A 26,772-nucleotide genomic window follows, 5' to 3' on the forward strand; every position below is an offset into this window, starting at 1 on the left:
TAATTTTGAGATAGGGTCTCACCTTGTCACCCAGGCTGGTGTGCAGAAATGCAATCATAGCTCATTACAGCCTTGAACTCCTGGACCCAAGTGATCTTCCCACCTCCGCCTCCTGAGTAGCTGGGACTATAGGGTCACGCTACCACACCCAGCTAATTTTTGATTTTTCTGTACATATGGGGTCTTGCTATGTTGTTGCCGAGGCTGGTCTTGAATTCTTGGGCTCAAGTGATCCTCCCACCTTGGCCTCCTGAAGTGCTGGGATTACAGGCATGGGCCACCATGCCTGGCCCTGAGGTCCAGTTTGGATCCCCATGCTCTAACATGAGTCTTCTCCTGAGGGGATGAACTCTGGCTTCCCAGAGCGTCCTTGGCTCTCAACAGGAAGCTGTGCTGGGATCTAAGACTAGCAGTCTGAGCACTGGTCCCAAATGACCTGGGCCAGTTTCTGTCCTCTGTGGGCGTTTCCTTTCCTCAGAACGACAGTATAGGATGAGATGAGTGAGTCTGAAGGTCCTGCCCACCCCTGTGTGCTCTTATTCTAGGACACAGTTGCAACCCTGATGAGAAGCTTTATTGCTAAAAAGTCAGTGAGGGTTTATTGAGTCGCCAAACACTAGCTCTTTAAACCACTCCAACAACTGCTGTGAAGGTCACTGTGCAGAGACCCTGGGTAGGGGAGGCTGGAGCCAGGTGAGTGTGACAGGTCACAGATGGCTCTCAGGCTGCCTACCTGCAGCTCCTTTTGTTTCAGGTTTTAGCCAGAAGCCCTGGGGCCTGTCTTTTGCCCCTTCTTGCAGCATGAGACACCCTTTGGGGCCCTGGGGAAGGTAAGGCCAGTGGTGTGGCTTCCCTTTCAGCCTAGCAATGCCCAAACTCTTTTCCTCTACCTGGCTCCACTTGTCCCCAGATGCTCTCCCCAAATTCCAAATAGCAAAATTCCTGGGTTTCCCCTTCCCAGCTCAGAGTCATTTATGGCTGGAATGTGGGACAAACTCTTCTACCAGAAGGTCCAGGGTGGTTGCAGCAGCTCAAAGGTGGGGATGCTGGTGACATTGACTGGGATGGAAATGATGGCCCATGGCAGCCCATGCTGTTCCAGAGAGCGGCGGATCATGTAGCTGGGAGGGCATGAAGAGAAGTGGTGATGGTCACTTTCTTGGTACCCCATCATGCCCCACTGTCCCCATCAATCTGGGAGTTTCAAAGCCCAAGAACTTTTTTTACCCTCTAACTGAAGTACCCCAAGTTGAGGCCTGCAAGAAGGGACTGGTGATTACCCCTGACCTCCCCAAGTCATGGCGCCCAGCCTCATGCTGATAAAGCCAGAGGCAAGGAGCCCTCACCCATCTCGGCCGAGCAGGAAGAGGGCGGGGATGTCAGCTGTGCGCTGGGTACTGTCCTGGATCATCTCCACGTAGAAGCTGTCATTGTCAACTGCGTTGTCAGAGATGATCACTGCCCGCCCGCCATGCTCCTGGACCACCCGAGTCTTGGAGAGGAAGGAGCAGCCCCTGGAAGAGGTGGTGATGAGACCAAAGGAAAGACAGGTCCTAGCTCCCCCTTCACCAGACCATCACCCTGGGAGTATAGAAGGCAGACTCTGAAGAATTTGTTATAAAGGCTCATAGGTAAATAGCTAAAAGCATGGATAATTTTAGAATTTTTTTTTTTTTTTTTGAGACAAGGTTTTGCTCTGTTGCCCAGGCTGGAGTGCAGTGACATGATCTCGGCTCACTGCAGCCTTAACGTGGCCTCAAGCAATCCTCTCACCTCAGCCTCCTGAGTAGCTGGGACCACAGGTGTGCAACACCGTGCCCAGCTGAGTTTTGTATTTTTTGTACAGACAGGGTTTCTCCATGTTGGCCCAGGCTAGACATTTTTCAAAGACCCTTAAAAAGATGAAATTTTCAAAAACAGCTCTTTCAAAGCACTACCACCAGTAATCTCAGAATCTGCCCTATGCCTGCTCAACCCTCATGTCCTGCCTGCCCACTCCTTACCCCCTCTCCACCAGAGCAATCTGGTCCTGGATGAAGAAACCGTTGCTGAGTTCCCCGCAGGCCTCTGGAGGTTCAGCGGGGACAAGGTGAATCTGCTCATACCTTGTGTGCTGAAAAACATTTAGAGAGGTGAGAGTATAATGAGACATACCAGCTTTAGGACTGGGCTGACAATCCCATCTTATTGGCACCTTGTAAAGTGTGAAGGAAACATGGAGTGGTTTCTGTATCGCCAGACACTTAAACATTTTTACTTAATTATCGCAAAGGCCTATCTGGTTGTCCTACACCACCCTACCCTTCCATGAGATAGGCAGGGGAGTTGGTTGTAGATCCAGAGAGAGGAAGTGACTTGCCTTAAGTCACATAGTTCAGAGGTGGAGCTGGCAGAGGAAGCTGGTGCTCTTGGCTTTTCCCTTCATGTCCCCTAAAAAGACAACTTGTCCCTCCATGGTGCCTAGGTCTATATTATACTCGGGAGTAGCTGGAAGAGCTTCCTTTCTGTGCTGCAGCTCATGGAAGGCAGAGCTGATTCTGCTCCGTTCCCTGTCCCGCACTCAGGTGGGATGAGAGGGTCACTGCAGCTCAGTGAGGGGAGGAGGGAGGTTGAGGATCAGAGATCAGGTGTCTCCCTTAACTTACAAAGATACCACCAAAGTCCTTGGCAGGTGTGGCTGTGAAGATGTATCGAATGTCCCCAGGACTCAGCACTTGAAAGTACAAATAATCATGGATACGGAAGCCTGAAGGATAAAGAGTACAGGTAAGAAGCCTCCCAGGAACAAACTGGTTTAGGTTCAGATCCCAGACCCCGTGTCTTCAGCTGGGCTGGCTATAGTCTGGACGCAGGGGCCTGGCTTCAGCCAACGGGGTCCTCTAGTGGCGGGGTTGGGGGCTAGATGGTTTCTGTCCTGGGGAGGATAGAGTTGATGCAAAGTTAGTAACCCCAGAGGTTTATATCAGCTGCTGCTGCTTACACAGTAAGCCAGGAAAACTGAGAGCTCCAGGGTTAATATTTTTGCTCTGAAGACCTGGGAATTTCAGGGTAGAGATGTAGTGACCTGCATACAAAGCAATTCTCACTAAAATTTAAAAGTTGACTTTCTGGTCCCACTGCCACCCCCTTAGTCTAGTCACTATCATTTCTTGTCCTGACAGCTCAGCTTCTTACCTGGCCTCCCTGCCTCCATTCTTGCTCCCCAGACAACCACCAGAAGTCGAAAACATCTTAGCAATTATGAGCACATCACCATGCCTAGGGTTTCAATACCTTTCAATAACTGCCCTTTGCATTTAAAATTTAAACTCTTTTTAAACTGTGGCCTACAAGACCCTGTTTGCTGTGGCCCCTGACCACTCTTCCAACCTCATCTTCTCCATCCTGTGTTCAAGCTACACAGACCTTTCAGTTTCTTCACTTCTCTGGGTCTTTCTGCAAGCTGTTCCCTGAGCCTGGAAAGCCCCCTACTCCCACCCCACCCTACTTCCACCCCTTTACCTGACTCTTTCCTAGTCATCCTTCAGGTCATACCTTAAATGTCACTTCCTCAGAGAAAGGTTCTGCCTCATGATTGCCCTCCCATACCCATTCAAATGTACTCTTCAATAAATGGGGACTTTCAACATAATTTGTAATTATACAGCTTTCATAATTTTTCTTTTTCTTTTTTTGAGACAGGGTCTCACTTTATCACCCAGGCTGGAGTGCAGTGGCACGATCTCGCCTCACAGCAACCTCCACCTCGCAGGCTCAAGCGATTCTCATGCCTCAGCCTCCCAAATAGCTGGGACTACAGGCATGCGCCACCATGCCTGGCTAATTTTTTTTTTTTTTTTTTGTATTTTTTAGTAGAGACAAGGTTTCGCCATGTTGCCCAGGCTGATTTTTTTTTTTTTTTTCATTTTTTAAATAGGAATAGGGTCTCGCCTTGTTGTCCGGGCTTGTGATCCTCCCACCTTGGCTTACCAAAGTCCTGGGATTACAGGTGAGAGCCATCGCACCTGCCCTGGATTCATAATTTTTAAATATCTGTCTCTTCCACTTAATAACTTCATAAGTAAATATAGGGGTAGCCCTATAAATTTTGCTGAATGAATGAACAACAACTATATCCAGCTCCATAGCACCGAGGAAGAGAATTTCCAGACAACTAGATTTTTCTGGGGCATGGGATCTTCTCCCCAGCACCAAAGTTTAATGTTGTACCTGGACTTGAGTCCCTGGTTTCCTTAACCCAGAGAGACTGCGGAATGTTGAAGGATGAAAACTGCTGTCATGGCCGGGCGTGGTGGCTCACGCCTGTAATCCCAGCACTTTGGGAGGCCGAGGCGGGCGGATCACGAGGTCAGGAGATCGAGACCATCCTGGCTAACACGGTGAAAACCCGTCTCTACTAAAAATACAAAAAAATTAACCGGGCGTGCTGGTGGGCGCCTGTAGTCCCAGCTACTCGGGAGGCTGAGGCAGGAGAATGGCGTGAACCCGGGAGGCGAAGCTTGCAGTGAGCCGAGATGGTGCCACTGCACTCCAGCCTGGGCAACAAAGCAAGACTCCGTCTCAAGAAAAAAAAAAAAAAAAAAGAAAACTGCTGTCACAAGTCCATTGATCTATCAACAAACTACTAAGTCACTACTGTGTACCAAGGCTGGGATTGATTAAGGCTTTAGCTGTCTTTGTTTACTGCCCAAATCAAAGCCATCAGTTAGAGCTCCCATGGCTTGGCACTGGGCTATACAGTCCTGGGAGTGGGGACTCCCCGTCAGATACAAATACACCCCCAGAAAGCCTTCCTGGACTAGCGTCAAACAGTCCCTCCCCAACCCTTGCTTGCCTTTGCGTGTGCTTATTTGTGTAAGTTGTGGGTATACGTATGTGCTCATGTGTGTGCACAGATGTATACATTTATGTGCTTGTGTAGGTGTAAACGGTTTGTGCGTGTGTGCCCACGTGTAGGAATGTGTGCTCCTGTACATGTGAGTGCTCACATACATATCTATATCTCCAGCCTGTAGTATCTTTCCTTAGCTGTCCCTGCCGGTCGCACCCTAAGTCACCTGGGTCGGCGCTAGTGGGCGGGGAGGGGCGAGTGGGGATATCTGCTTTGTCGTGGGAAGCTGAGGACTCACAGCTTCAGCCTCAGGCTGCGCCCACCTTATGTCCCTGGACCACCACCCACTTATTCCGGCCGCCCGCTCCCAGACCTGTCCTGCTCTGAACTCGCGGGGTCCCCAAGGTGACCTGTGGCCCCCAACCCGAGACGCGGCGCAAGCTGGACGGCCAGCCCCGCCCTGCAACGCAGTCCCACCCGTTGCCGCTCACCGTGGGCCGCGACGCACGCGGGGAGCCAGAGCACGAGACAACACCAGCCCGCGGCGCCGGGGACCATCTCCAGGGCCCGGCCCGGCGCCGCGTTTCCTACCGCCGCCCCGCCGCGCGTCGCTCTCCCGACTTTAGCCTGACAGCTGCCCCGGCCTCCCGCCCACATACCCGCTCTCGCCGCGGGCTGGACGACGGGAACGAGGCTCACGGCTGATTGGCTCCGACGCCTGCTCATGTAGCCACACTTTCCGCCTCTGCGCCTTAGCCTACTTTCTATTGGTAGAGAGAAGTGGAGCCGGGGGCTGATTGGCTTAAACTCTTAACAGCTACAGCCAGCCCTCGCCTCAGCCCCGCCCCAGCATTTCTCAGTTTGGACTCCGCTCTCCTGGTCCTCGAGGGCGGTGGGCGGGCCGCGAAGGACAAGCACTGGAGGTGTGCCGGTACCGGACTTGCTTCAGCTGCCGATAGTCATGGCCGTTAGTCCTTGCGGTCTCGGTCCTGTCCACTCTAAGGCCGCCTCGCTTGACTACGATTAGCCTTCTCCCAGCTGCGCTTCCCTCTTCCCCACGCCTTCACGGGAAGGCACTCGTCTTGCGCCACGGGGTTCTCCGCCCAGTGCCACCAACGCTTGCGCGCTCACCGTGGATACGCGCTGGGGACGCGGCCTGGCGCACGCCATCCACGAGGAGCCTCTGGCCAGTGCAAAGCCAGAAAACGGGCTTTGGGGCCAGCTTCCCACGCTCGCCCCGTTGACACTGTGTAACTATGACACTGGACACCGTAACCTGTCAGCCTCCGTTCTCTCATCAGTAAAATGGCCTTAATAATAGGACCAACGCAATAGGGTTATGAGGATTAAATGAGATCGCTCACGTAAAGTGCTTTGGCACCAGCCTATCCCACACTTTGCGTCCCACACTTTTGCCTTTATTGCATTCCTTGGTCTGGTGCCCGGGGATGGAGGAAGGTGGAATTAAGTTAGTAGGTGATGCGGGCCGAGCAAAGACCCTCCGTGCTCAAAGTAGCACGACCGAAATGTGGTGATACCCTCTTTAATGACCACCCCTCACTAGCGAGCCCCGGAAGCCCAGCCTCAGGTCCTTCTAGCCGACTCGGTGGTAGCGAACCATAGAGTAGCGGAAGTGGTCCGTTCTTTTCCTCTCCCGGCCCAATCTTCTGGGTATTTCTATTGCGCGAAGCATTGTGGGTTGCTGGGCGGCCGGGTCTCGGAGAAGAGGGGAGAGTGGCGGGCTGCTGAATCAGCTTCCAAAATGATGGTGAGTGGCGTCTCGCGCATCCGTCGCCATCAGCTGCTATCTGGCCGGTGGCCGGCCCCACTCGGCCGGGGCTTGCTCTGTAGGATCCTTTTTTACTTGACGCCTCTGTTCTCGCCCAGATCCCCAGCTTATGGGCCACCCCGGGCAGTCGCGGCCTGGCTCGGCCTGAGCACGGCGCTGGAGCCGTTGGCGAGGGCTGCGTGGGGCTTTAGGGGAGTCTCTGGGCGGGCCGGTTGGGGACTACAAGTCCCAGGGTGCTTCGGGCCCGCAAACCCACGTCGAGGACCTCTTTTTGAGCCCCGCATGACCGGGACTTGCGTGAAACAGTGCAGGTCGGCCGTGGTTACGCGGTCGGCGCTAGACTTGGAAGCCCGGGCTGCCCTGAGATTTGCAGTCTATAAAGACGTGTGCTTCCTAGAACTGGCCGAGGCACATTGGGGACCTCATATTATGCCCGCCCAGGGACTCACTATGGTCACTCGCTGACCCTCACCGCAGTGTGCAGAGAAGCAGACGCCTTCCCTAGTACTTTTAATTCATTCACTCACTCGCTCAGTCATTAAATAAATGTCTCTAGTGCCTACTGAATGTACCAAGCCCTGGTGGTTGCCGGGGGGTGCAGCCTCTCAGCCAGGAGAACGGGAAAGGCAGATGGAGACACTGTTTCGGAGGTGGGAAGACCCAGGCTCGGACTCCGGTGACATTAGAAAGACTTTTCTAGTTGGCTACCTAACTCTGGGTCTCGTTTTCTTAAAATATGGGGCGAGGGAGTTGCTGTGAGTCCTGGAGCCACCTAAAGTGCTCCTTGTAGCCCTACTCCCCACACCTCTTTTCTCCCTCTCGTAGCTTCAGATGCTTCCCGTGGGTCCCAAGCCTCGATGGTATCTCCTGGGTTGTTGTTGAGTAGGGCCAGCTTCCGAGGTGGTGTTTGACCCTGACTGAGATACTGCTTTCTGTGCACTTTGCAGTTCACTTATTCATTTTGGCCTGTCCGACTCAATCTTCTGTTGTTTTCCTGCTTCCTGCAGCTTTTCCCTGTCCTGTTAGGGAGGCAGACTCCTTTTAGGTGTTCTACCAGATGCCCTATGAATCCCGCTTGTACCCAACGTAGAAGGAAATTCGCATTTAACTGTACTTCTCTTCCCTTTATGTCTCCAGCATTGCTCATTCTTGAAGTCTTCATCTTCTATGCAGAGGCAGCATAGTATAGCAGTTTAGAGTAAGGCCTCTGGAGCTACACTGAATGCCTAGGTTTGTAACTTAGCTCTGGCACTTACTAGCTGTGTGACTTTGAGCATGTTATTTAATTTCTGGTTCTCAGTTTGTCAGTGTGCCTTGCAGATAGTAAGCACTCAGCAACGTTAGCTCTTACTTGGCGAGGTGGTTGTTTGGTTCCTTTCATCTCTGTAATCAGTCCACCCCGCTGCCAAGTCTTCCATAAGAGCTTTAGTTCACATTCACACAGCTGGGGATCAGAACCGCCATTCTCTGCCGTGATAAAACTTCACCAGTGGGCTCTATCTCGGTCACCACACTTGGGTTTTCCCTGAACTGACCCCTATTCTGTCAGATTGACTATTTCCCTGCTGTATTGGCTCTTAATATCTCCTTCCCATTTTTGGAACGTAAAACTTCTATCTCCAAGAGTCTTCCTGTCTTCAAATTGGCCCCTGGTATTCTAGAATCCTTCTGTAATCGAAAGAGAAGTGAAAAGGTCCCCTGAAACCTCAGTCCTGTGATGTTGGTACAGCTAGTATAAAATGTATGTCCTTGCCTTTGTGGTGTTGAGCGCTGTGTGCCTTGGCATATACACACTTGTTCTTGTTTTGTAAACCATTAAGCTTAATGATGCTTAGTGAAAGTTTTAAAGTAGGATGAAGAGGAAGATCAGTAAGCTGAAATTCCAAAACCTTCCATGATACCTGTGACAGGATTACTGGAGTCTGCTTTTGTTTCTTTCTTTCTTTTTTTTTTTTTCCCCCCCGAGATGGAGTCTTGCTGTTGCCCAGGCTGGAGTGCAGTGGCGTGATCTTGGCTCACTGCAACCTCCACTCCCAGGTTCAAGCAATTCTCCTGCCTCAGCCTCCCAAGTAGCTGGGATTACAGGCGTGTGCCACCACGCCTGGCTAATTTTTGTGTTTTTAGGAGAGACTGGGTTTCACCATGTTGACTAAGCTGGTGTCAAACACCTGACCTTGTGACTCACCCACCTTGGCCTCCCAAAGTGCTGGGATTACAGGCATGAGCCACCACACCCGACCTTGTTTCTTATTTATTAGAGTATTAAATAAAAAAAAGGAGCGAGGTTGAAAGTAACTAAGGGACGGAAGCTGGACTTTCCATACAGTGCCTGCTGCTGGGAAACTGTTAGAAGAGAACCTATATCATGCTTGGCTTGGTTTGACTCAACCCAGCTCTGCCACCTTTTCCTCCCCATAGACGCTCTCTACCCAGCCTGCCATTTCTTCTGGGCCTACAAAGCATAGAGAACCTGGGGAATCTGTGGTTAGCTGCTTCCAAGCTCTGCTTGCATTGTACTTAAGAACTCTAAGTAAATTTAGTGTTACTATACTGACAGTGCTTTTCTCCCCAAAAGTCAAGAAGCCAGTACTGTTAAACACTTACAAGTAGCAGTTGGATTTTCAGCCCCAGAAGCTGCTGAATATTGCTTCATGCGTGACCAAATCTTGGCACTCTTCAAATTAAGGTTATTCTGGTCCTTGTTTTTGGAAAGCTTATACTTAAGATAGATAGTAATACAAAAGTTGTGAGCAAGTGCAAGTGAAGAGAAAGTTACGGGATCCCCTGTTCAGATGCCCCTGTTATTACTGTAGAGAAAACTTCTTGGAAGAATTGGAGCCCTGAGGAATTGGTGAACTGGTGGTAAGAAAGTGGTTTTGGTAGAAGATGGCAGTGACTATTTTAGATGGGGGTACACTTTGCAGGTTGAGGTGAGAAAAAGTGTACATAAGCATTGGATAAGTTAAGCTGTTAAGGAGGTGAAAGAACCTGTTGAAGGTGGTAGAAAAGTGATTGAGACTCAATGTTAGTTTTTGATTTAAAGTGTAATACTCCACCTGTGGCAGGGGTGGACCAGAGAAGACTTGGGGCTGCCATAAGGAATGATTCAGCAAGACTGACAGATGGTGGGGCCTTTCAGGACACACATCTTTCCCTTACAGAAGGTGCCACGGACTGGGCCAGGAAGAATGCTGGCAGTATAGAGAAGCCATTTCTTGCCACCAGACCTGGGACACTCCAGCAAAAGGAAGGAATTTTCCCTTCAGTTGATGCCTGACCCCAAATGTAGGGGTTTACATGACAAGCATTCTTTTTAAAATAAAAAATAAAATGAGTAATGTTTGATTATTTGACAAACATTTAAAAAAAATTAATGAGGGCCTGGCATGGTGCCTCATGCCTGTAATCCTAGTGCTTTAGAAGGCTGAGGCGGGAGGGTTGTTTGAGGCCAGGAGTTGGAGACCAGCTTGGGTGACGTTTTTTAAATACAAATTTAAAAAATTAGCCAGGTGTGGTACCACATGCGTTGAGGCCCAGCTCAGGAGGCTTGATCTTATAGTAAGCTATGATCTCACCACTGCACTCCAGCGTGGATGGTGGAGCAAGACCCTGTCTCTTAGAAATATTTAAAAAAAAAAAAGAATAATATATTAAATTACTCCCACTCTCTTATTCCGTGGAGTTTATTGGGTATCTTTCATTTTCTTTTTGTAGAGACAGGGTCTTGCCCAGTTCCCCAGGCTGATCTTGAACTCCATGAGCTCAAGTGATCCTCTTTTTTCTACAGTGGTTTTTGTTTTTATGTAAATCACAGTATGCCTTTCCTCTGCTGAAAGCTTCCCAGGGCTTTCCTTTTTAGGAATGAAATCTGAACTCCTCACCATAGTATGTCTACAAGTGGGTATGTGATCTGGTTCCTGCCTGCCTCTTCAGCTTTATTCCAGTCTTCCTCTTGATTACTACCCTCCAGCTGTGCTGGCCAAAAGAGTTGAGCTTTTTAAGAAATTGACCAGTTAATAAGGAATCAGCCTCCTGGGTGGCTAGACTCTGTCTTTGGCAGGAATTCCTCACTCCTCGTTGTTAGGCTGGGAAAACCCTGTGCTTTCCTGTGCCTTCCTTGCTCAGACATCTCATGTGCCTGTAAGGACTAGGCGATGGCTTTCAAACTTTTTATTGCATGCCACAGTAAGAAATACTCTTTTTTTTTTTTTTTTTTTTTTTTGAGACGGAGTCTCGCTCTGTCACCCAGGCTGGAGTGCAGTGGCCGGATCTCAGCTCACTGCAAGCTCTGCCTCCCGGGTTCACGCCATTCTCCTGCCTCAGCCTCCCGAGTAGCTGGGACTACAGGCGCCTGCCACCTCGCCCGGCTAAGTTTTTGTATTTTTAGTAGAGACAGGGTTTCACTGCGTTAGCCAGGATGGTCTCGATCTCCTGACCTGGTGATCCGCCCGTCTCGGCCTCCCAAAGTGCTGGGATTACAGGCTTGAGCCACCGCGCCCGGCCTTTTTTTTTTTTTTTTGAGAGGGAGTCTCACTCTGTCGCCCAGGCTGGAGTGCAGTGGCGCCATCTCGGCTCACTGCAAGCTCTGCCTCCCAGGTTCACACCATTCTTCTGCCTCAGCCTCCCGAGTAGCTGGGACTACAGGTGCCCACCACCACGCCTGGCTAATTTTTTGTATTTTTAGTAGAGGCGGGGTTTCACCGTGTTAGCCAGGATGGTCTCGACCTCCTGACCTCGTGATCCACCCGCCTTGGCCTCCCAGAATGCTAGGTTTACAGGCGTGAGCCACCACGCCTGGCCAAGAAGTACATTTTTAATCATAGCCTAGTAACAAATTTAAACACAATAAAAGTTTTGAAATAGTATTTATCCTACTGCATTCTGTGTCACACACAAAATTAGCCAGAAACACTTGAGAAGACTGGATCTAGTTTGTGGGCTCATCTCTGAAGGCTCACATTTGAATGCAGAGGGAAAGTACTCTGGTTTGCTAAGCTGAGAAATTACCCTCTGTGCTAATAAAGGTGGTCACTGGAGCAAATATATCTGAGCAGGCCCTTTAAAACAAGCAAGTATTCCTGTTTCTCAGAGTTTCTAAAGCAGGTCTGCAAATGAAGCCCTTACAGGGATAGGGAATGTTCTGGAGACCAATGCAATGTAGAAAGAGAGAAACTTCTTTGGGGTATCTGATTGGAAATTAGTCACACAGAAACTTTATTGAGCCAGCATGAGAGGTGGAAACATTGCTATATGAATTAGATTTGCCATCATTTTTCAAAACAGGGCAAAGGTACTATTTGTTTCTCTGCCTGTTTTCCTACACTGCAGCTGAACATCACTGTTATATAAAGCTGACTGCCTGGGCATCTCCAGGACAACACCTCAAGCTCTTGGCATCTTGCATTTTGCATCAGTGCCCCATCTGCTTCCCTAAGATTGAGCTGTAACACAGACAAGTGGATGTTTTGCTGCGGGATGAACATTTAGCAGGGTCTGCCTCTTCCTCCTGTGTTGTGACCTAATTCCTCCGCACAGGGAGTAAGGTCAGAAGTTGAAAAGGCCATGGTCATTCAGCTGGGCACTGGAGAACTCATGATTTGTTCTTTTTAGACGAGGTCAGTGCTTCTCAAACCATTTTCCTGTCTAGTATACCTGCAGGGTAGGCTAAATTTAATAGTGTCTCTGGAGGTAGAGGCTGGTTGGGGAATGGATGTGGTAGACAGTTGGGGGAATGTGGTTTAAGAAGACCTCTAGATAATTCTGTTAAGGGAGAGATGGGAGCATTTTCCCCTTTCCCCTGCCAGTCTCATTATGATAGATGATTATTAAAAGCAGTTAATTTTTCTTTCTTTTCTAGCCCACACCAGTTATCCTATTGAAAGAGGGGACTGATAGCTCCCAAGGCATACCCCAGCTTGTGAGTAACATCAGTGCCTGCCAGGTGATTGCTGAAGCTGTAAGAACCACCCTGGGTCCCCGTGGCATGGACAAGCTTATTGTGGATGGCAGAGGTAAGTCTACAGAGTTCCTCAGGCCTATGTGCAGAGAGGAGGCTCCTGGGGGGTGTTTGGGACTAGCATACGTTGGTCTCAGAAATCCCACTGTTTTTAAGATCGTTGAAAGATGACTCACTCTGAAGCAGTTGCAATTCTTATATCGTCCTGACTGCTGAGCCCATGTGGGAATATATGAGAGAACCTAGGCTCAAAAGCCTGTTGCCTCACAGGGAGACATGGCCTAGAAACATGAAATAGAACCATCTGGAGTTTCCTGTGGTCACTTCCATTGTTATCAAGACAAGAAAATTCCTGTTTATATCTTGGTATATTGATGTGTGAGGGTATCAACTGTGGTAAGAATATCTGAGTGGTTACTTCTATTTAAAAAATCTTCTTTGTATCCAGTTGATATGTATTAATTACTCTTCAAGGAAAATTGGGAGTCTGTGGTCTTCAAAAGCTTGTGATTTTAGACCCTTTGTGTACAGAGCGAATTCTGTATAGAAAGATCAGATAGGTATCCTTTCCCTTCAGCCCTGTCGTGATCCCTTCTGCCCCATCCCAGTAAAGTGTACCTGGTCTCTAGGTCCAACTTGAAGACAGCATTTAAGAAAGGGGCTTTAAATTTTTGTTTGTTTCTTTTAAGGCAAAGCAACAATTTCTAATGATGGGGCCACAATTCTGAAACTTCTTGATGTTGTCCATCCTGCAGCAAAGACTTTGGTAGACATTGCCAAATCCCAAGATGCTGAGGTAGGAAAATAGTTGTGTGTTTAAATGGAGGTTGAAACACATGCTTGCTCGCTCCTTAGTTCTCCTCTATTAAATTTTTTAAAGATTTTATATAATTATAATTGTACAAGTAATACATGCTTATAAAAGTATTTAGAATTATTAGCCTTTTAAAATTCATACTATTTCATTACATGTAGTTTTTCATATCCGTTAATACATTGGTGAATGGCAACAGTCTTTAGATATCAGTCTACTGCCTGAGACCTTAACAGGTTGTGTGCTGTCATTTGTTTGAGTTGCTAGGTTAAATAATTCCACCTCTCATCGCTTATAAAATGGGGCTGTAAACTAAGGATTCCAATCTGCCCTTTTTTTTTTTTTTTTAAGGAGATGGAGTCTTACTATGTTGCCTGGGTTGGCCTTCAACTGCTGGGCTGAAGCCTCCTCTCACTTCAGCTTCCTTAGGCGTTGGAACTACTGGCATTTCCCAGTACACCAGGCTTATTTTTTTGAACTGATGATAAAATAGACATAAAATTTATTCTTGTAACCATTTTTAAGTGTATAATTCATGGCATTAGCCATTCTGTCTTTTAAAAATAAATTCTAACCCTGGAGTATTAATAAATGTGTTGACAGGTTTTGTATTTTAGAGCACTGTAAAATAAGTATACTACAGATATGTCCTAAAGTTATATTAAAAGATTTATTAGGACCCACTAGCCTATAAAATAGGTATAGCATATTTAAAATTAAAGTGAGAAGAGTCTGGATTTGATTTGTTTTTGTCTTCAATGAGGGAATAATACCTTTTGGTCCAGAAATCTGGCCACTTAAACCTTCTCTGTAGTAACCTTTTTTTTTTTTTTTTTGCCCCATGAGAATTTCTTACCTTACACAGTGAAGATACATGAAGTTAAAAATAAATTTCTGGGCTGAGCATGGTGGCTCATGCTTGTATCTTATCACTTTAGGAGGCCACGGTGGGAGGATTGCTTCAATCCAGGAGTTTGAGATCAGCCTGGGCAATATAGCACGACCCCGTCGCTACCGAAATTAATCTCTTCTGGTTTTAAGTTTATCCAATTTTCTTGAAAGCTCTTTTTTTCACCCTCATTAAGTAGGGTTTAGATCCCATCACAGAAAAGTACCATCTAAAAAAGATTAGCAGACTAGTAATCTGCTTATTCCCAGTTTTGTTGTGTTTTTTTTCTTTTGAGAGGGGGTTTCATTCTTGTTGCCCAGGCTGGATTGCAGTGGTGTGATCTCGGCTCACGGCAGCTTCTGCCTCCTGGATTCAAGCAATTGTCCTGCCTCAGCCTCCCGAGTAGCTGAGATTACAGGCGCCCACCACCACGCCCAGGTAATTTTTGTATTTTTAGTAGAGACGGGGTTTCACCATGTTGGCCAGGCTGGTCTTGAATTCCTGACCTCAGGTGATCCGCCTGCCTCGGCCTCCCAAAGTGCTGGGATTACAGGTGTGAGCCACTGTGCCCAACCACCTTTTGGTTCTTAAACAATGTTTGTCTCATGCTTCTTGGTACCATGATTTTTGTAAGTACTGTATTATAATACGCATGACAATGATTGTCTTATCACAATGCCTTGTACGTAACATAAGCTCTCACTTAATTCATGTGTGTAATTTTATACCCTGAGAACATGTGATTGTCCACATCAGCCCTCTTTAGAGAATGGGGCTGTCTGGGGAATTAATTTTGTAGCCCAGGACTATTTGACATGATGGATATCTAACTACCATTACCTTCTTTCTACTTATTGCAAAAACCTGTGCTTCCAGAAAAAAGCTTGACATCCATTTAAAGAATACTCAGTTTAAATGGGTAGTGTGCCTAAAAATGGAGTTTCAGGGCTTTATTCCCTGAACATCAGAAAACGTGTATTTCCTGTCATCTTCCAGGTGGGTGATGGCACCACCTCAGTGACCTTGCTGGCTGCAGAGTTTCTGAAGCAAGTGAAACCCTATGTGGAGGAAGGTTTACACCCCCAGATCATCATTCGAGCTTTCCGCACAGCCACCCAGCTGGTATGGGCAGTACTGATTAACCTTGCCTTGTGTCTGGGCACCTTCACATTTCTCTTAGGAAGGGGAATTTCTTTCCAGGAGTGTGGAGGGACTGGGGAACAGGGTACTTTGGGCATTTTCTGACATCTCCCTAGTAATCTCAGTTCTACTATTCTGTAGCCATTTGATGAGGTGTATTACTTAATCTTTTTAAGCCTCAGGTTAGAGTCAGCCTGGTAGACTATGATGTAGACATAGTCTTTTAGTAAGGACTAGTTTTTATCAAGTACCTCATGGTGTATATTGAGACCTAACTATTTGCCCTCTAACCTTCATTTGTGATCTGGGACAAGTCATTTAATCTTTCTAGGCCTTACTTTCTCTCTTTGCTATCTCTAATTTGAGTAGTGACATTAAAATGAAATAATATGGCCGGGCACGGTGGCTCAAGCCTGTAATCCCAGCACTTTGGGAGGCCGAGACGGGCGGATCACGAGGTCAGGAGATCGAGACCATCTGGCTAACACGGTGAAACCCCGTCTCTATTAAGAAATACAAAAAACTAGCCGGGCGAGGTGGCGGGCGCCTGTAGTCCCAGCTACTTGGGAGGCTGAGGCCGGAGAATGGCGTGAACCCGAGAGGCGGAGCTTGCAGTGAGCTGAGATCCGGCCACTGCACTCCAGCCTGGGCGACAGAGCGAGACTCCGTCTCAAAAAAAAAAAAAAAAAAAAATGAAATAATATATGAGGAGTACTTTGGAAAAGATAAATAGTTTATATATTTGTAGCATGTTTTATATATAACTAATATATAAAGTGGTAGAAGTTGTCATAGGTGTTTTTAGTAAGCCAGGAGATTTGGCTTAATCTCCTGTCACAGCTGTTTCCACTCATTTGTTGTAGTGTGTTACCTGCAGACCCAGAACAAAATCTTGGAAGCACCCTGATTCTTCAGAACTGTATACCCACTCTGCATTTCTGACTTTTGGAATTTTCTGAACTATAGAGTTTTACATTTTTCTGAGCAGTTACAATACCTAGAAGTGTTGTTTCAGCTGTAAAGTATAAATGCTTAGGATTTGGGAGTAAACAGACTCGGGACTATCGAGAGATTGGGGTCCATTTCAGCAGTTCATCTTTAGCATGAGAAACTCATTCAACTTCTGTTCTTGGCAGGCGGTTAACAAGATCAAAGAGATTGCTGTGACTGTGAAGAAGGCAGATAAAGTGTAAGTCTGTAGTGGGCCCTTTTTTTTTTTTTTTTTTTTTTTTTTTTTTTTAAAGAGACGTAGCCTTGCTATATTGCCCAGGCTGGTCTGGAACTGTTGGGCTCAAGTAATCTCCCAACTCCACCTCCCAAAGTGCTGGGATTACAGGTGCGAGTTACCACGTCAGGCCCTTGTCAGAACCTTGACTGACTTCCTGTGGCCAAATTGGATGCAGAAGCATGCTGCAGTTCTTCTATGTGCCTGGAGCTGTTTGGCTCATGCCGGACCCTTGGCTGTGTCCCAGGCCACAGAGCACAAAAGAAGCTGTCGACTGTAGTTTAAAAGCTGCCACATATGAGATCTTTGACTGCAGTCACCATCTGTCACTGATAATCTGCCCTAAAGATACAGAAGGTGAAGTTAGAGAGGGCTGAGTTTAGAGACTGGAAGGGAACTACCTCCACATGGTAATAGAATCAGATAAGAGGGATTTGGTTTTCAAGACCTGATGCAGATTCTACCCTTGTGTCCCAGGGAGCAGAGGAAGCTGCTGGAAAAGTGTGCCATGACTGCTCTGAGCTCCAAGCTGATCTCCCAGCAGAAAGCTTTCTTTGCTAAGATGGTGGTGGATGCAGTGATGATGCTCGATGATTTGCTGCAGCTTAAAATGATTGGAATCAAGAAGGTACAGGGTGGAGCCCTCGAGGTAAGCCTGCTGTGACCTTCCTAGACAGCTCTTGCTTTCATATTGACTCTTCAGACAGCTTCATATGGCAGAAGGGTACTCATTACAGGAGTAAAGAGAATGCATGTTAGGCAGGAAGTCAGACTTATATTGTACTTCCCGTACTGCCATTAGAGGCTGTGACTAGATAAACTTGGTAACCTCTGTGGATATTATTTGTTAGCAGAATAGAAAAATTGGACTGGATGATTTTCAGAATCTCAGGTTCTCTGTGTCAGTGGGTAGTTGGGGGGTAGTAGAACTAGCTCAAATAAATTATCAGTGACCTCCCAATTAATGCATCTGAGAGGGATTTTTCAGTTCACTGGTTTACTCCTAAGTGATACTGTTAAGCTCACCCTTCTTTCATTCATTTATCTTGAATAGGTGATACATATTTCAAACTGTGAAGGGGCCTAAAGTGTTTCATGCGCTACCCCTGCCCCATATACCGCCACTATTAGTTTGTGTGTATCCTTGCAGAATTACTTTGTGCATATATGAGCTTGTATGTAAATACTGTTTTTTAAAGACAAAAGATTGCTTATATAGTGTTCTGTAGCTTGCTTTTGTCCATTTAACAGCATACTCTAGAAACTGATCCATATTAACATGTGTAGCTCTTAACTCAGCACCCTCCAGTAGAGCTTTCTGTAGGGTGGTGGGACTGTTACATATCTGCACTGTCCAATATGATAGCCCTATCCACACTTGGCTACTGAGCACCTGAAATGCAACTAATGTAACTGAGGAACTGAATCTTAATTTTATTTCAATTTAAATGGCAACACGTAGCTAGTGGCTACTGTCTTGGACAGCAGAACTCCTCCTTTTTAACACAGCAGTGTCTGTCTGGAAAAGTCCTTGGTATCTCCACGCTACTTTTGGCCTTTGCAGTCTCTGGCCTCCTGTACTTATTTCTCGTCGTCAGTGACCTCAACTGAAGCGATTTGGGTAGAGGAGGACCAGCTTGAAAGATAGCCTGGCCCTTCTCTTTAAATTTTACCCTCCCAAATTGCATTCCCACTTTGCCATTTCCCCTCCTATTGTGGCACATGTCAGACCAGTGGGCTGAGATTCTCTGTATATCATAAAACCGTGAGGAACCTGGAGGTCATCTGAGCCATTTCCCTGTCTTCATCATGGCTTGCTGACTTTGTCTTTACTCACTGCTTTAGTAGCAATTTTTCATCTTCTCTTGGGCCTTCCTACTTCCATAAATGCTTGAGATTAGATTGGCATCCACTAAACTAGAAATTAGGACTAATAATCTTACCTGGCAAGAAAGCCAGGGACTCTAAGCCACACTTGTGTTTTTCCCAGACTGTCCTACATTCGTTAAATACATACAAACCTGACCCAGAATTCAATAAATAGTGGTAGTGATTATTGTTACCAGGGTTAACTGAGAATTTCCTGATCCATATCTTTAGTCCTCACCTCTCCTCTGAGTCTCATGCTCTTGTATCTAACTGCTATTAAACACTTTATCTTGTCCTCCAGTCCTGTGATAGCATTTTCTGTATTTCCTGTCATAGTTGGTGTCACCACCGTTTATTCAAACTAGGAATCTGGGATCATCCTTGAAAACCCTTCTGACTCCAACCTGTCAATTACCATTTTTCCATTTTCCTCGTGATTTCCGAATTATTTCTTGAGTCTGTCTCTTTACTCTTTCCTGGGACCATTGCCACCCCTCTTCCAGTTTTGGATCCCCTAAATCCATTGTACTTATTTACTGTTTGCAAGGTGAAGTCTCCTACTTTATTCCTCTGCGTAAAGCCTTCTGACGTCTGCACTCCCTATACAAAGCCAGGCATTAACAGAGCCTGTAAGACCCTTCTAAACTGGCCCCTGCCTGCTTCTCCTCTCTCTCCCTTACTGGCTGGTTCTTTAAATTCTAGCAACTTCAAATGGCTTTTCATACCCTGATTCCACAGCACTGCCTCCCACCTCTTAAGAGCACTCGTTTTTTCCTTTTTTCTGTTTAACTAATTTCTGCTTATCCATCATTCAGTTCAGGCATCACTCCCTTTAGGAAGCTGTGGATTTGAATGATGCAGGAATTGGGGACAGATACTCTTCACCCATTGGTTACAGGATTATAGATTAGAATTGCAGATGAGCACTGGCAGAGAACCTAAAGGTTATTGAACTGAATACCCTTTTTTATGGTGTGGGAAGTGACTCGGTCATTTAATAAGGAAAGGATCTGACATTGGAACCTAAGTCTCATGGTAGTGCTGAGTGCAGTGTGCTTTCTATTATGCCCTGCTGTTAAATCCAACCCACAGAGAAGCTCTGTTGTGGAACAAGTGGTAGAAGATCCTAACTTGAGGGATTGAGGTCTGAGGAGCTGCAGTGATAGCTTAGAAATTACACGGGGTATTTCTGATTCTTATGACCTTTTGGCTTCATCTTCTGGAGGGAGGAAGCGTCAGGGCTCTAGTATCCATGCTATTGGGGGTATGGGAGTGGAGGGTGCAGTGCAAGTTACGGGTACATGGAGGTGTGCAGGAGGAGACTTGAGATTTGGGAGTTGGGGCATAGAAGGGGGTAGCATTGCACGACTTTCGCCTTCTTTGTAAACACCTGGCTTCTCTTCTGGCGTGCTTTATGGAAGTTTGTAGAGCATTCTCCATTGGCCAGTGCTGCAGAAGTCAGTCTTAGAGGACAGCCCAGTAGGCCTTTACCATGCTTTGCCTCTGCTAACCAGATGATTTTCCTTAATGCTAAAGGGATAACTGAAATAATATGTTGTGGTGTTTAAAAAAAAAAAAAAAAGATTTGTCTCCGATTTTTTTTTTTTTTTTTTTTTTTTTTTGAGACGGAGTCTCGCTCTGCTGCCCAGGCTGGAGTGCAATGGCCGGATCTCAGCTCACTGCAAGCTCCGCCTCCTGGGTTCACGCCATTCTCCTGCCTCAGCCTCCCGAGTAGTTGGGACTACAGGCGCCCGCCACCTCGCCTGGCTAATTTTTTGTATTTTTAGTAGAGACGGGGTTTCACCGTGTTAGCCAGGATGGTCTCGATCTCCTGACCTCGTGATCCGCCCGTCTCGGCCTCCCAAAGTGCTGGGATTACAGGCTTGAGCCACCGCGCCCGGCCTTGTCTCCGATTTTATGATAACAGAAAGGCTGTGTTACAACAGTGAAATAAAGACATCATTAGCTCAGGTTCACAGGAATGGATAAGCACTAACCAGCAAAAAAGTAGCTTGATTTTATTTCATACTAGTACCAAACTGTTAAATTGTTTGTTTTCTTAAAACAGGATTCTCAGCTGGTAGCTGGTGTTGCATTCAAGAAGACTTTCTCTTACGCTGGGTTTGAAATGCAACCCAAAAAGTACCACAATCCTAAGATCGCCCTTTTGAATGTCGAGCTCGAGTTGAAAGCTGAGAAGGACAATGCTGAGATAAGAGTCCACACAGTTGAGGTAGGTGGGTTCACCAGTTGGTGGGGGCATGGAAATGGACAGCTTTCTGAGCCAGAGCCCTGGGTCTTCATGGCTGTTGTGGGCCCCTTTCTCTTCCTGCCCCCCTGAATATTGATATCTAAGTACTAGGCCCCCTTCTTTCCATACTCTATATTCTCCCTGAGTGACCTTGACCTGAGGAAATTTGGATAGGGCAGACCTGTTGAAATATGCTCTGGTTCTGGGGAAGGGGTTGGCAGGGCCTCTATAGCTACATAGCCTGCCTGGTATTTTGGTTCCTCTTGTTGGTGCAGGTGTGAGTTCCTCCACTTCTAGACTAGACCTGGTGCTGCAGAGACAGGTGTGCTCTCATTGTTGATGTTACCCAGGCTACCTCTGGAGGTAGCCGTGTCACCCATCTTTGAGCAGTTCTTGGGGAAGGGGTCTTTTTTTTTTCCTTCAAGATGGAGTCTCACTCTGTCGCCCAGGCTGGAGTGCAGTGGTGCAATCTCGGCTCATTGCAACTTCTGCCTGCTGGGTTCAAGCAATTCCCCTGCCTCAGCCTCCTGAGTAGCTGGGATTACAGGTATGTGCCACCACGCCCAGCTAATTTTTTTTGTATTTTTAGTAGAGACAGGGTTTCACCATGTTGGCCAGGCTGGTCTTGAACTCCTGACCTCAGGTGATCCACCCGCCTCGGCCTCCCAAAGTGCTCTGATTACAGGCATGAGCCACTGTGCCCAGCCAAAGGGGTCTTATTGGGAACTCCATGAATCCAGCACCTCAGAAGAGGCTAGACCTCAGCCAGGTTAAATTATTTCTCACATCTTGACAGCACTAGCTCTGGTTCTCAGCCTTGGGGTTACTTTCTGTTTTTGTGTTGGGGAGTTTCAGGTGATTCGTAAGTCATCTTATGGGGTCCTTGTTTGCTTGGACTGAGAAGTGGCTATTCTGTTTATCTCTGTTAATTCCCAGATAAATCAGCATGTTTTATTTGGTGGGGGCGGGTGGGTGTATTTTACCTTACCATATATGTCAACCTTCACCCCAAAGCATTCTCATCCTTTTCTGGGTCTCTCCAGGATTATCAGGCAATTGTTGATGCTGAGTGGAACATTCTCTATGACAAGTTAGAGAAGATCCATCATTCTGGAGCCAAAGTTGTCTTGTCCAAACTCCCCATTGGGGATGTGGCCACCCAGTACTTTGCTGACAGGGACATGTTTTGTGCTGGCCGAGTACCTGAGGAGGATCTGAAGAGGACAATGATGGTAACCAGATTTTCACAGGCTGCTTCTTGGCCTTTGTGGCCCTGAAGGGTTTTCACTGACCCCTGGTATAACAGATAGTGTACTGTCAGGTTGGCATGTGAATTGAGCCCTGTTTTTTTCTTTTTTATAACTCTTTTTTTCCAGGAAGCACTCCATTTCCATGTGTGTGTGCCCAGTGGCACAAACTACTTCAGTCTAACCAAAACAAGTCCAGAAATCTGGTTTGTGAGAGAACCTAGCAGTAATGCTATGATTAGCTGGACAAACTCAAATATGGATTCTTCTAGCCAGATTTCTTCCCTTTCATGAGCATCCCACAAACGATACTTTTAGGTTTAAAGTACTCCTGAGTTCAGGTGCTGGACCCAGTGCCACCCTAGTTAGGGGAGGGAGTATAAGCTGAATCGAATGGGTCCTTATCTCCTTTTTAACTTCTCCTGTTTGCCCTTGATGTGTTTTAGTTCTGTTTTGGTTTTTTGCTCTTTCAGAGGTGGGGAAGGGTCGCCTGGAAGTCAAGGGAAAGGGTGGGTAATGCAGAGGCATGGGAATTGGCCTTGAGACGAGGTGGCAGGAAGCTACCTGGCCTCGGGAACCTTCACTGCTAGATCTTGCCTTCCTTGCTCCCTAGGCGTGTGGAGGCTCAATCCAGACCAGTGTGAATGCTCTGTCAGCAGATGTGCTGGGTCGATGTCAGGTGTTTGAAGAGACCCAGATTGGAGGCGAGAGGTGAGCCGTGGGCCCAGGCCGAGCTCACAACCCGCCTGGATCTGGTCTTCTGCCATCTTTCGGCTGTGGTATACAGGTTTTACAGAGTCTCACCTTTGAGCCATAAAGAGCTCAGATAATGTACAGCATTACAGGAAGATCTAAAGCCTTGACTCCACAATCTTCTGTGCCCTGGTGGTACAGTTGTAGACCTTTCCAAGAAAGCGTCTGTAAGGTTGGGATTGGGTAACCTGAGTGAAGAATGTAAGAGCAGCTGCTGAGTGTTGGGAGGGCTGGCAGTGAGAGCAATACAGTAGGACGGTGGCAGACAAGAGTTCATGTGTGTACTATTTAATCCTGGGCATAGGTACAATTTTTTTACTGGCTGCCCCAAGGCCAAGACATGTACCTTCATCCTCCGTGGCGGTGCCGAGCAGTTTATGGAGGAGACAGAGCGGTCCCTGCATGATGCCATCATGATCGTCAGGAGGGCCATCAAGGTACGGGGCTGATGGCCTCCTGCCTGCACAGCCTACTCTCATCTCCCTAGCTGATCAGACCTTGGATTTGTGTGGTTATTCCTTCTCTATATAACCTGCCCTTTCCTGGGTGGTGTGGTGAGCCCTGATTTGCCCCACAAATGGTAGAGAAACTGAGCCTCAGTTTCTCAAAAATAGGTCATCCTGCCTTGAAAGCTAAGACTTGTTCTTTTAGCCAGGTGTGGTAGCTCACACCTGTAATCCCAACACTTCGGAAGGCCGAGGTGGGAGGGTTGCTTGAGGCCAAGAGTTTGGCACCAGCCTGGGCAACATAGCGAGACCCTGTCTCTACAAAAAAAAAAAATTAGCCAGGAATGGTGGTATGTGCCTGCAGTCAGTCCCTGCTACTTGGGAGGCTAAGGTGGAAAGATCCCTTGAGCCCAGGAGTTGGTGGCTACAATGAGCTATGATCACACCACAGCACTCCAGCCTGGGCAACAGAGCAAGCAGAAGAAACACTTGATTTTGTTAGCAAACTGTGGATCTAATGTAGTCAGGTATTCCAGTAATTGTGCCAATGTCTTTGAGCTGCAGGTGACCTTGAAAATAGAAACCATAAGGTTCAGCAGGTTGAAGTTGGGATGTTCTAGATAGGGACTGTGTCTGGGTTTTTGGGGCTTGGGATGGAGGAAGGAATGAAGAACCACTCTTTCTGGGCTGAAGGGACCTACTGAGTGGCCCCGCATGGAAGTTTGGACCAGGGGCCTTCTTCCATTGAGAGGTCTGATCTCTGCAGAATGATTCAGTGGTGGCTGGTGGCGGGGCCATTGAGATGGAGCTCTCCAAGTACCTGCGGGATTACTCAAGGACTATTCCAGGAAAACAGCAGCTGTTGATTGGGGCGTATGCCAAGGCCTTGGAGATTATCCCACGCCAGCTGTGTGACAATGCTGGCTTTGATGCCACAAACATTCTCAACAAACTGCGGGCTCGGCATGCCCAGGTGGGTCCTTTCTCTCCCCAGGGTTCCGGGTTTGGGCAGGTGGGCTGGGTTCTGAATGTGAGCTGTGCTTACTCAAGCTGTTCATGCTTAGCCCAGGAGATAGGCTGCAACTCCACCCAGCCTGTCTACCTGACCACCTGCCTCCTCTGAGGGCAGAAGGAAAGCCATGGTGCTAGCACTGGAGATCCAGGGTTTCTTCATTGCTTCTACCAAGAATATGATTGTGGCTGGGCGCGGTGGCTCACGCCTGTAATCCCAGCACTTTGGGAGGCTGAGGTGGGTGGATCATGAGGTCAGAAGTTCGAGACCAGCCTGGCCAACATAGTGAAACCCTGTCTCTACTAAAAATACAAAAATTAGCCAGGTGTGGTGGTGGGCACCTGTAATCCCAGCTACTTGGGAGGCTGAGGCAGGAGAATCGTTTGAACCCAGCAGGCAGAGGTTGCAGTGAGCATAGATCGTGCCATTGCACTCCAGCCCGGGTGATAGTGCGAGACTCTGTCTCAAAAAAAAAAAAGAGTATGATGCTCCTCATGGTACCACAGGAGGAACCTTGCATCCACCTTCCTGGAAGCATACGCTGACTGCATGGAGTGGGCTTATCAGTGTGGTGAAGCCCTCCAGAGCCCTCCAAGTGTGACCCTCGGTTAGTTACTTCAACCTCTCTGAGAGTTTAATTTCTCCGTTTGTTAAATAGATGTAGGTTTGTTAAGTGCTCAGCACCCAGTGAATGACCCTGCTTCTGGCTTGTATTAGGACTTTTGCTTAAAGTGACTTTATCTCTGTGTCTCACTTGCCTCATCTATAAAATTGGGCTATTTGAAGCAATGAGATGAGAGATTGAATAGTATTTTTGTCATTCTTGTTTATCTTGGGAACTCATTGTTTGATAGATATATAGTCCTCAGGTGACCTGAGGATGGGGCTACCCCGAAACACAACAGCTTGCCTGGGAGAAGATCCCAGAGGTCTTGTGTGGTATGTCCAGGGTTAAAGGGAGGAGTTGGCGGGAGTAGGGGTGTTTCCAGGTTCCTGACATGCTGCCATAGGAAGATGCAGTATTCAGCAAAATGCCACCAAGTTGAGAGAGTCTGTGGGTTCCTAGCAGTGTCTTTTGGAGTACCAGTTTACAAGAGGAAAGTTGAAAGCAGTTTCATATTACCTCCTTTCTTTTCCTACTCTTTCAGGGGGGCACGTGGTATGGGGTGGACATCAACAACGAGGACATTGCTGACAACTTTGAGGCCTTCGTGTGGGAGCCAGCTATGGTGCGGATCAATGCGTTGACAGCAGCCTCTGAGGCTGCGTGCCTGATCGTGTCTGTAGATGAAACCATCAAGAACCCCCGCTCAACTGTGGATGCTCCCCCAGCAGCAGGCCGGGGCCGTGGTCGTGGCCGCCCGCACTGAGAGGCACCCCACCTGTCACATGACTGGCTGGCTGCTGGGTGCACCTACTCTCCTTGGCTTGGTTACTTCATTTTACAAGGAAGGGGTAGTAATTGGCCCACTCTCTTCTCATTGGAGGCTATTTAAATAAAATGTAAGACTTCGGATAACTTTGTAAATTATTTTGGCACAGTACTCATAAATGTCTGGCTGTAGCTCCGAATTTTAGCTTTACATGCACTTGTCCAACAGGGAGACAAGAGCATTATGGAGTCAGCTCCACTAGAGTGGCCCCTGTCTGGAAGTTTCACTATGGTTGCATTCTTCGTTCCAGAAGTGGCTGGACAACATGCAGTTGCTTTCTTCTAGCATCATCGTATTAGCCCTGGCCTAGCCAGGCACTGCTCCCAGGGTTTCTCTGGTTTGAGTAAATGGGTTATATTACCTTGTCTGCCCCTTCTATCTCCATATTCTTTTGGTTTAGTCTTTTGTTCCCTCTTACTCAAGACTGTGAGAAGGGTGTTTTAGGGAGGGTCTCATGCTCTCTAAACTCTAGTGATCCCTTGGAAATCGTCTAAGGAGATGACTGAAAGCATCCCCCTGGTCTTTTTAGCCCCCAGTGATCTTGGTGGTTTTGCTTTCTTGTGACCAATGGGAGTTTGGAATGGCTGGCACAGATGAGCTGGAAATCCAGCAGTGTCTAACATCCTCCTCATTTACACTGGTCCTGATAGCTGGCCTGCACCCTTCTGTAGTTGGTTGTTGTTAAAGCTGGAGGTAAATATGATGTCATTGTCAGCCATTGAGACTTGCTAGCTAAAACTGGAAAGGGATATTTAAAAAAAAATTCTCTGAACCCAGTCACTCCTGGTTAGATGGACTCAAAAGCACAGAGGGTGGTGGGCAGGTCCAGGCTTTGGAATCTGGCATTCCTCCTAACTTGATGGTCTTTGGGTAGACTAATTTTTCTGAGCCTCTGCTATTCTACCTGTATGACAGGGTAAGAGTAGCTGTCTCAAAGAGTAGTGAGACTTAAATGTTCATTTTACTTGATGTTAGGGACACAATTTAAGCCTAAAACACTTACTCTTTTTTCTGATTTTAAATATTTCGAGACCCTAGGAATCAAGTCAGGGGCACAAGGGCATTTTGGATGAGGAAGTCAAGGCCAGACCATGATGGCAACCTGATCTCCCACAGT

At 47.4% G+C, this 26,772-nt stretch overlaps 2 protein-coding genes across 4 annotated transcripts; one reads left to right on the forward strand and one right to left on the reverse strand.

Moving 5' to 3' along the window:
• Positions 1–552: 552 nt before the first annotated feature.
• On the reverse strand, positions 553–6,313 carry LOC105465264 (protease associated domain containing 1). 2 transcript variants are annotated; one of them, XM_011713597.3, is made up of 5 exons: positions 5,491–6,313; positions 2,646–2,746; positions 2,004–2,113; positions 1,347–1,514; positions 553–1,121 (listed from the first exon to the last, which is right to left on the reverse strand). In XM_011713597.3, the coding sequence occupies exons 1-5, from the start codon at positions 5,555–5,557 to the stop codon at positions 1,001–1,003; spliced, it is 567 nt and encodes a 188-aa protein (XP_011711899.1). In that variant the 5' UTR covers positions 5,558–6,313; the 3' UTR covers positions 553–1,000. The 2 variants fall into 2 exon arrangements, with proteins under 2 accessions (XP_011711899.1, XP_011711898.1); XM_011713596.3 differs by lacking the exon at positions 5,491–6,313 and adding an exon at positions 5,323–5,479.
• A 146-nt stretch (positions 6,314–6,459) lies between these two features.
• LOC105465265 (chaperonin containing TCP1 subunit 7) lies at positions 6,460–25,741 on the forward strand. 2 transcript variants are annotated; one of them, XM_011713599.2, is made up of 13 exons: positions 6,472–6,599; positions 11,949–12,235; positions 12,478–12,631; positions 13,266–13,372; positions 15,276–15,401; positions 16,556–16,608; positions 17,122–17,293; positions 20,582–20,746; positions 21,808–21,996; positions 22,625–22,722; positions 23,069–23,201; positions 23,977–24,183; positions 25,371–25,741. In XM_011713599.2, the coding sequence occupies exons 3-13, from the start codon at positions 12,604–12,606 to the stop codon at positions 25,590–25,592; spliced, it is 1,500 nt and encodes a 499-aa protein (XP_011711901.1). In that variant the 5' UTR covers positions 6,472–6,599; positions 11,949–12,235; positions 12,478–12,603; the 3' UTR covers positions 25,593–25,741. The 2 variants fall into 2 exon arrangements, with proteins under 2 accessions (XP_011711900.1, XP_011711901.1); XM_011713598.2 differs by lacking the exon at positions 11,949–12,235 and having other exon boundaries at positions 6,460–6,599.
• The last annotated feature ends 1,031 nt before the right edge of the window (positions 25,742–26,772 follow it).

Source organism: Macaca nemestrina, chromosome 13 (genome assembly GCF_043159975.1).
Source record: "Macaca nemestrina isolate mMacNem1 chromosome 13, mMacNem.hap1, whole genome shotgun sequence".
In the NCBI taxonomy this organism is placed as follows: Eukaryota; Metazoa; Chordata; class Mammalia; order Primates; family Cercopithecidae; genus Macaca; species Macaca nemestrina.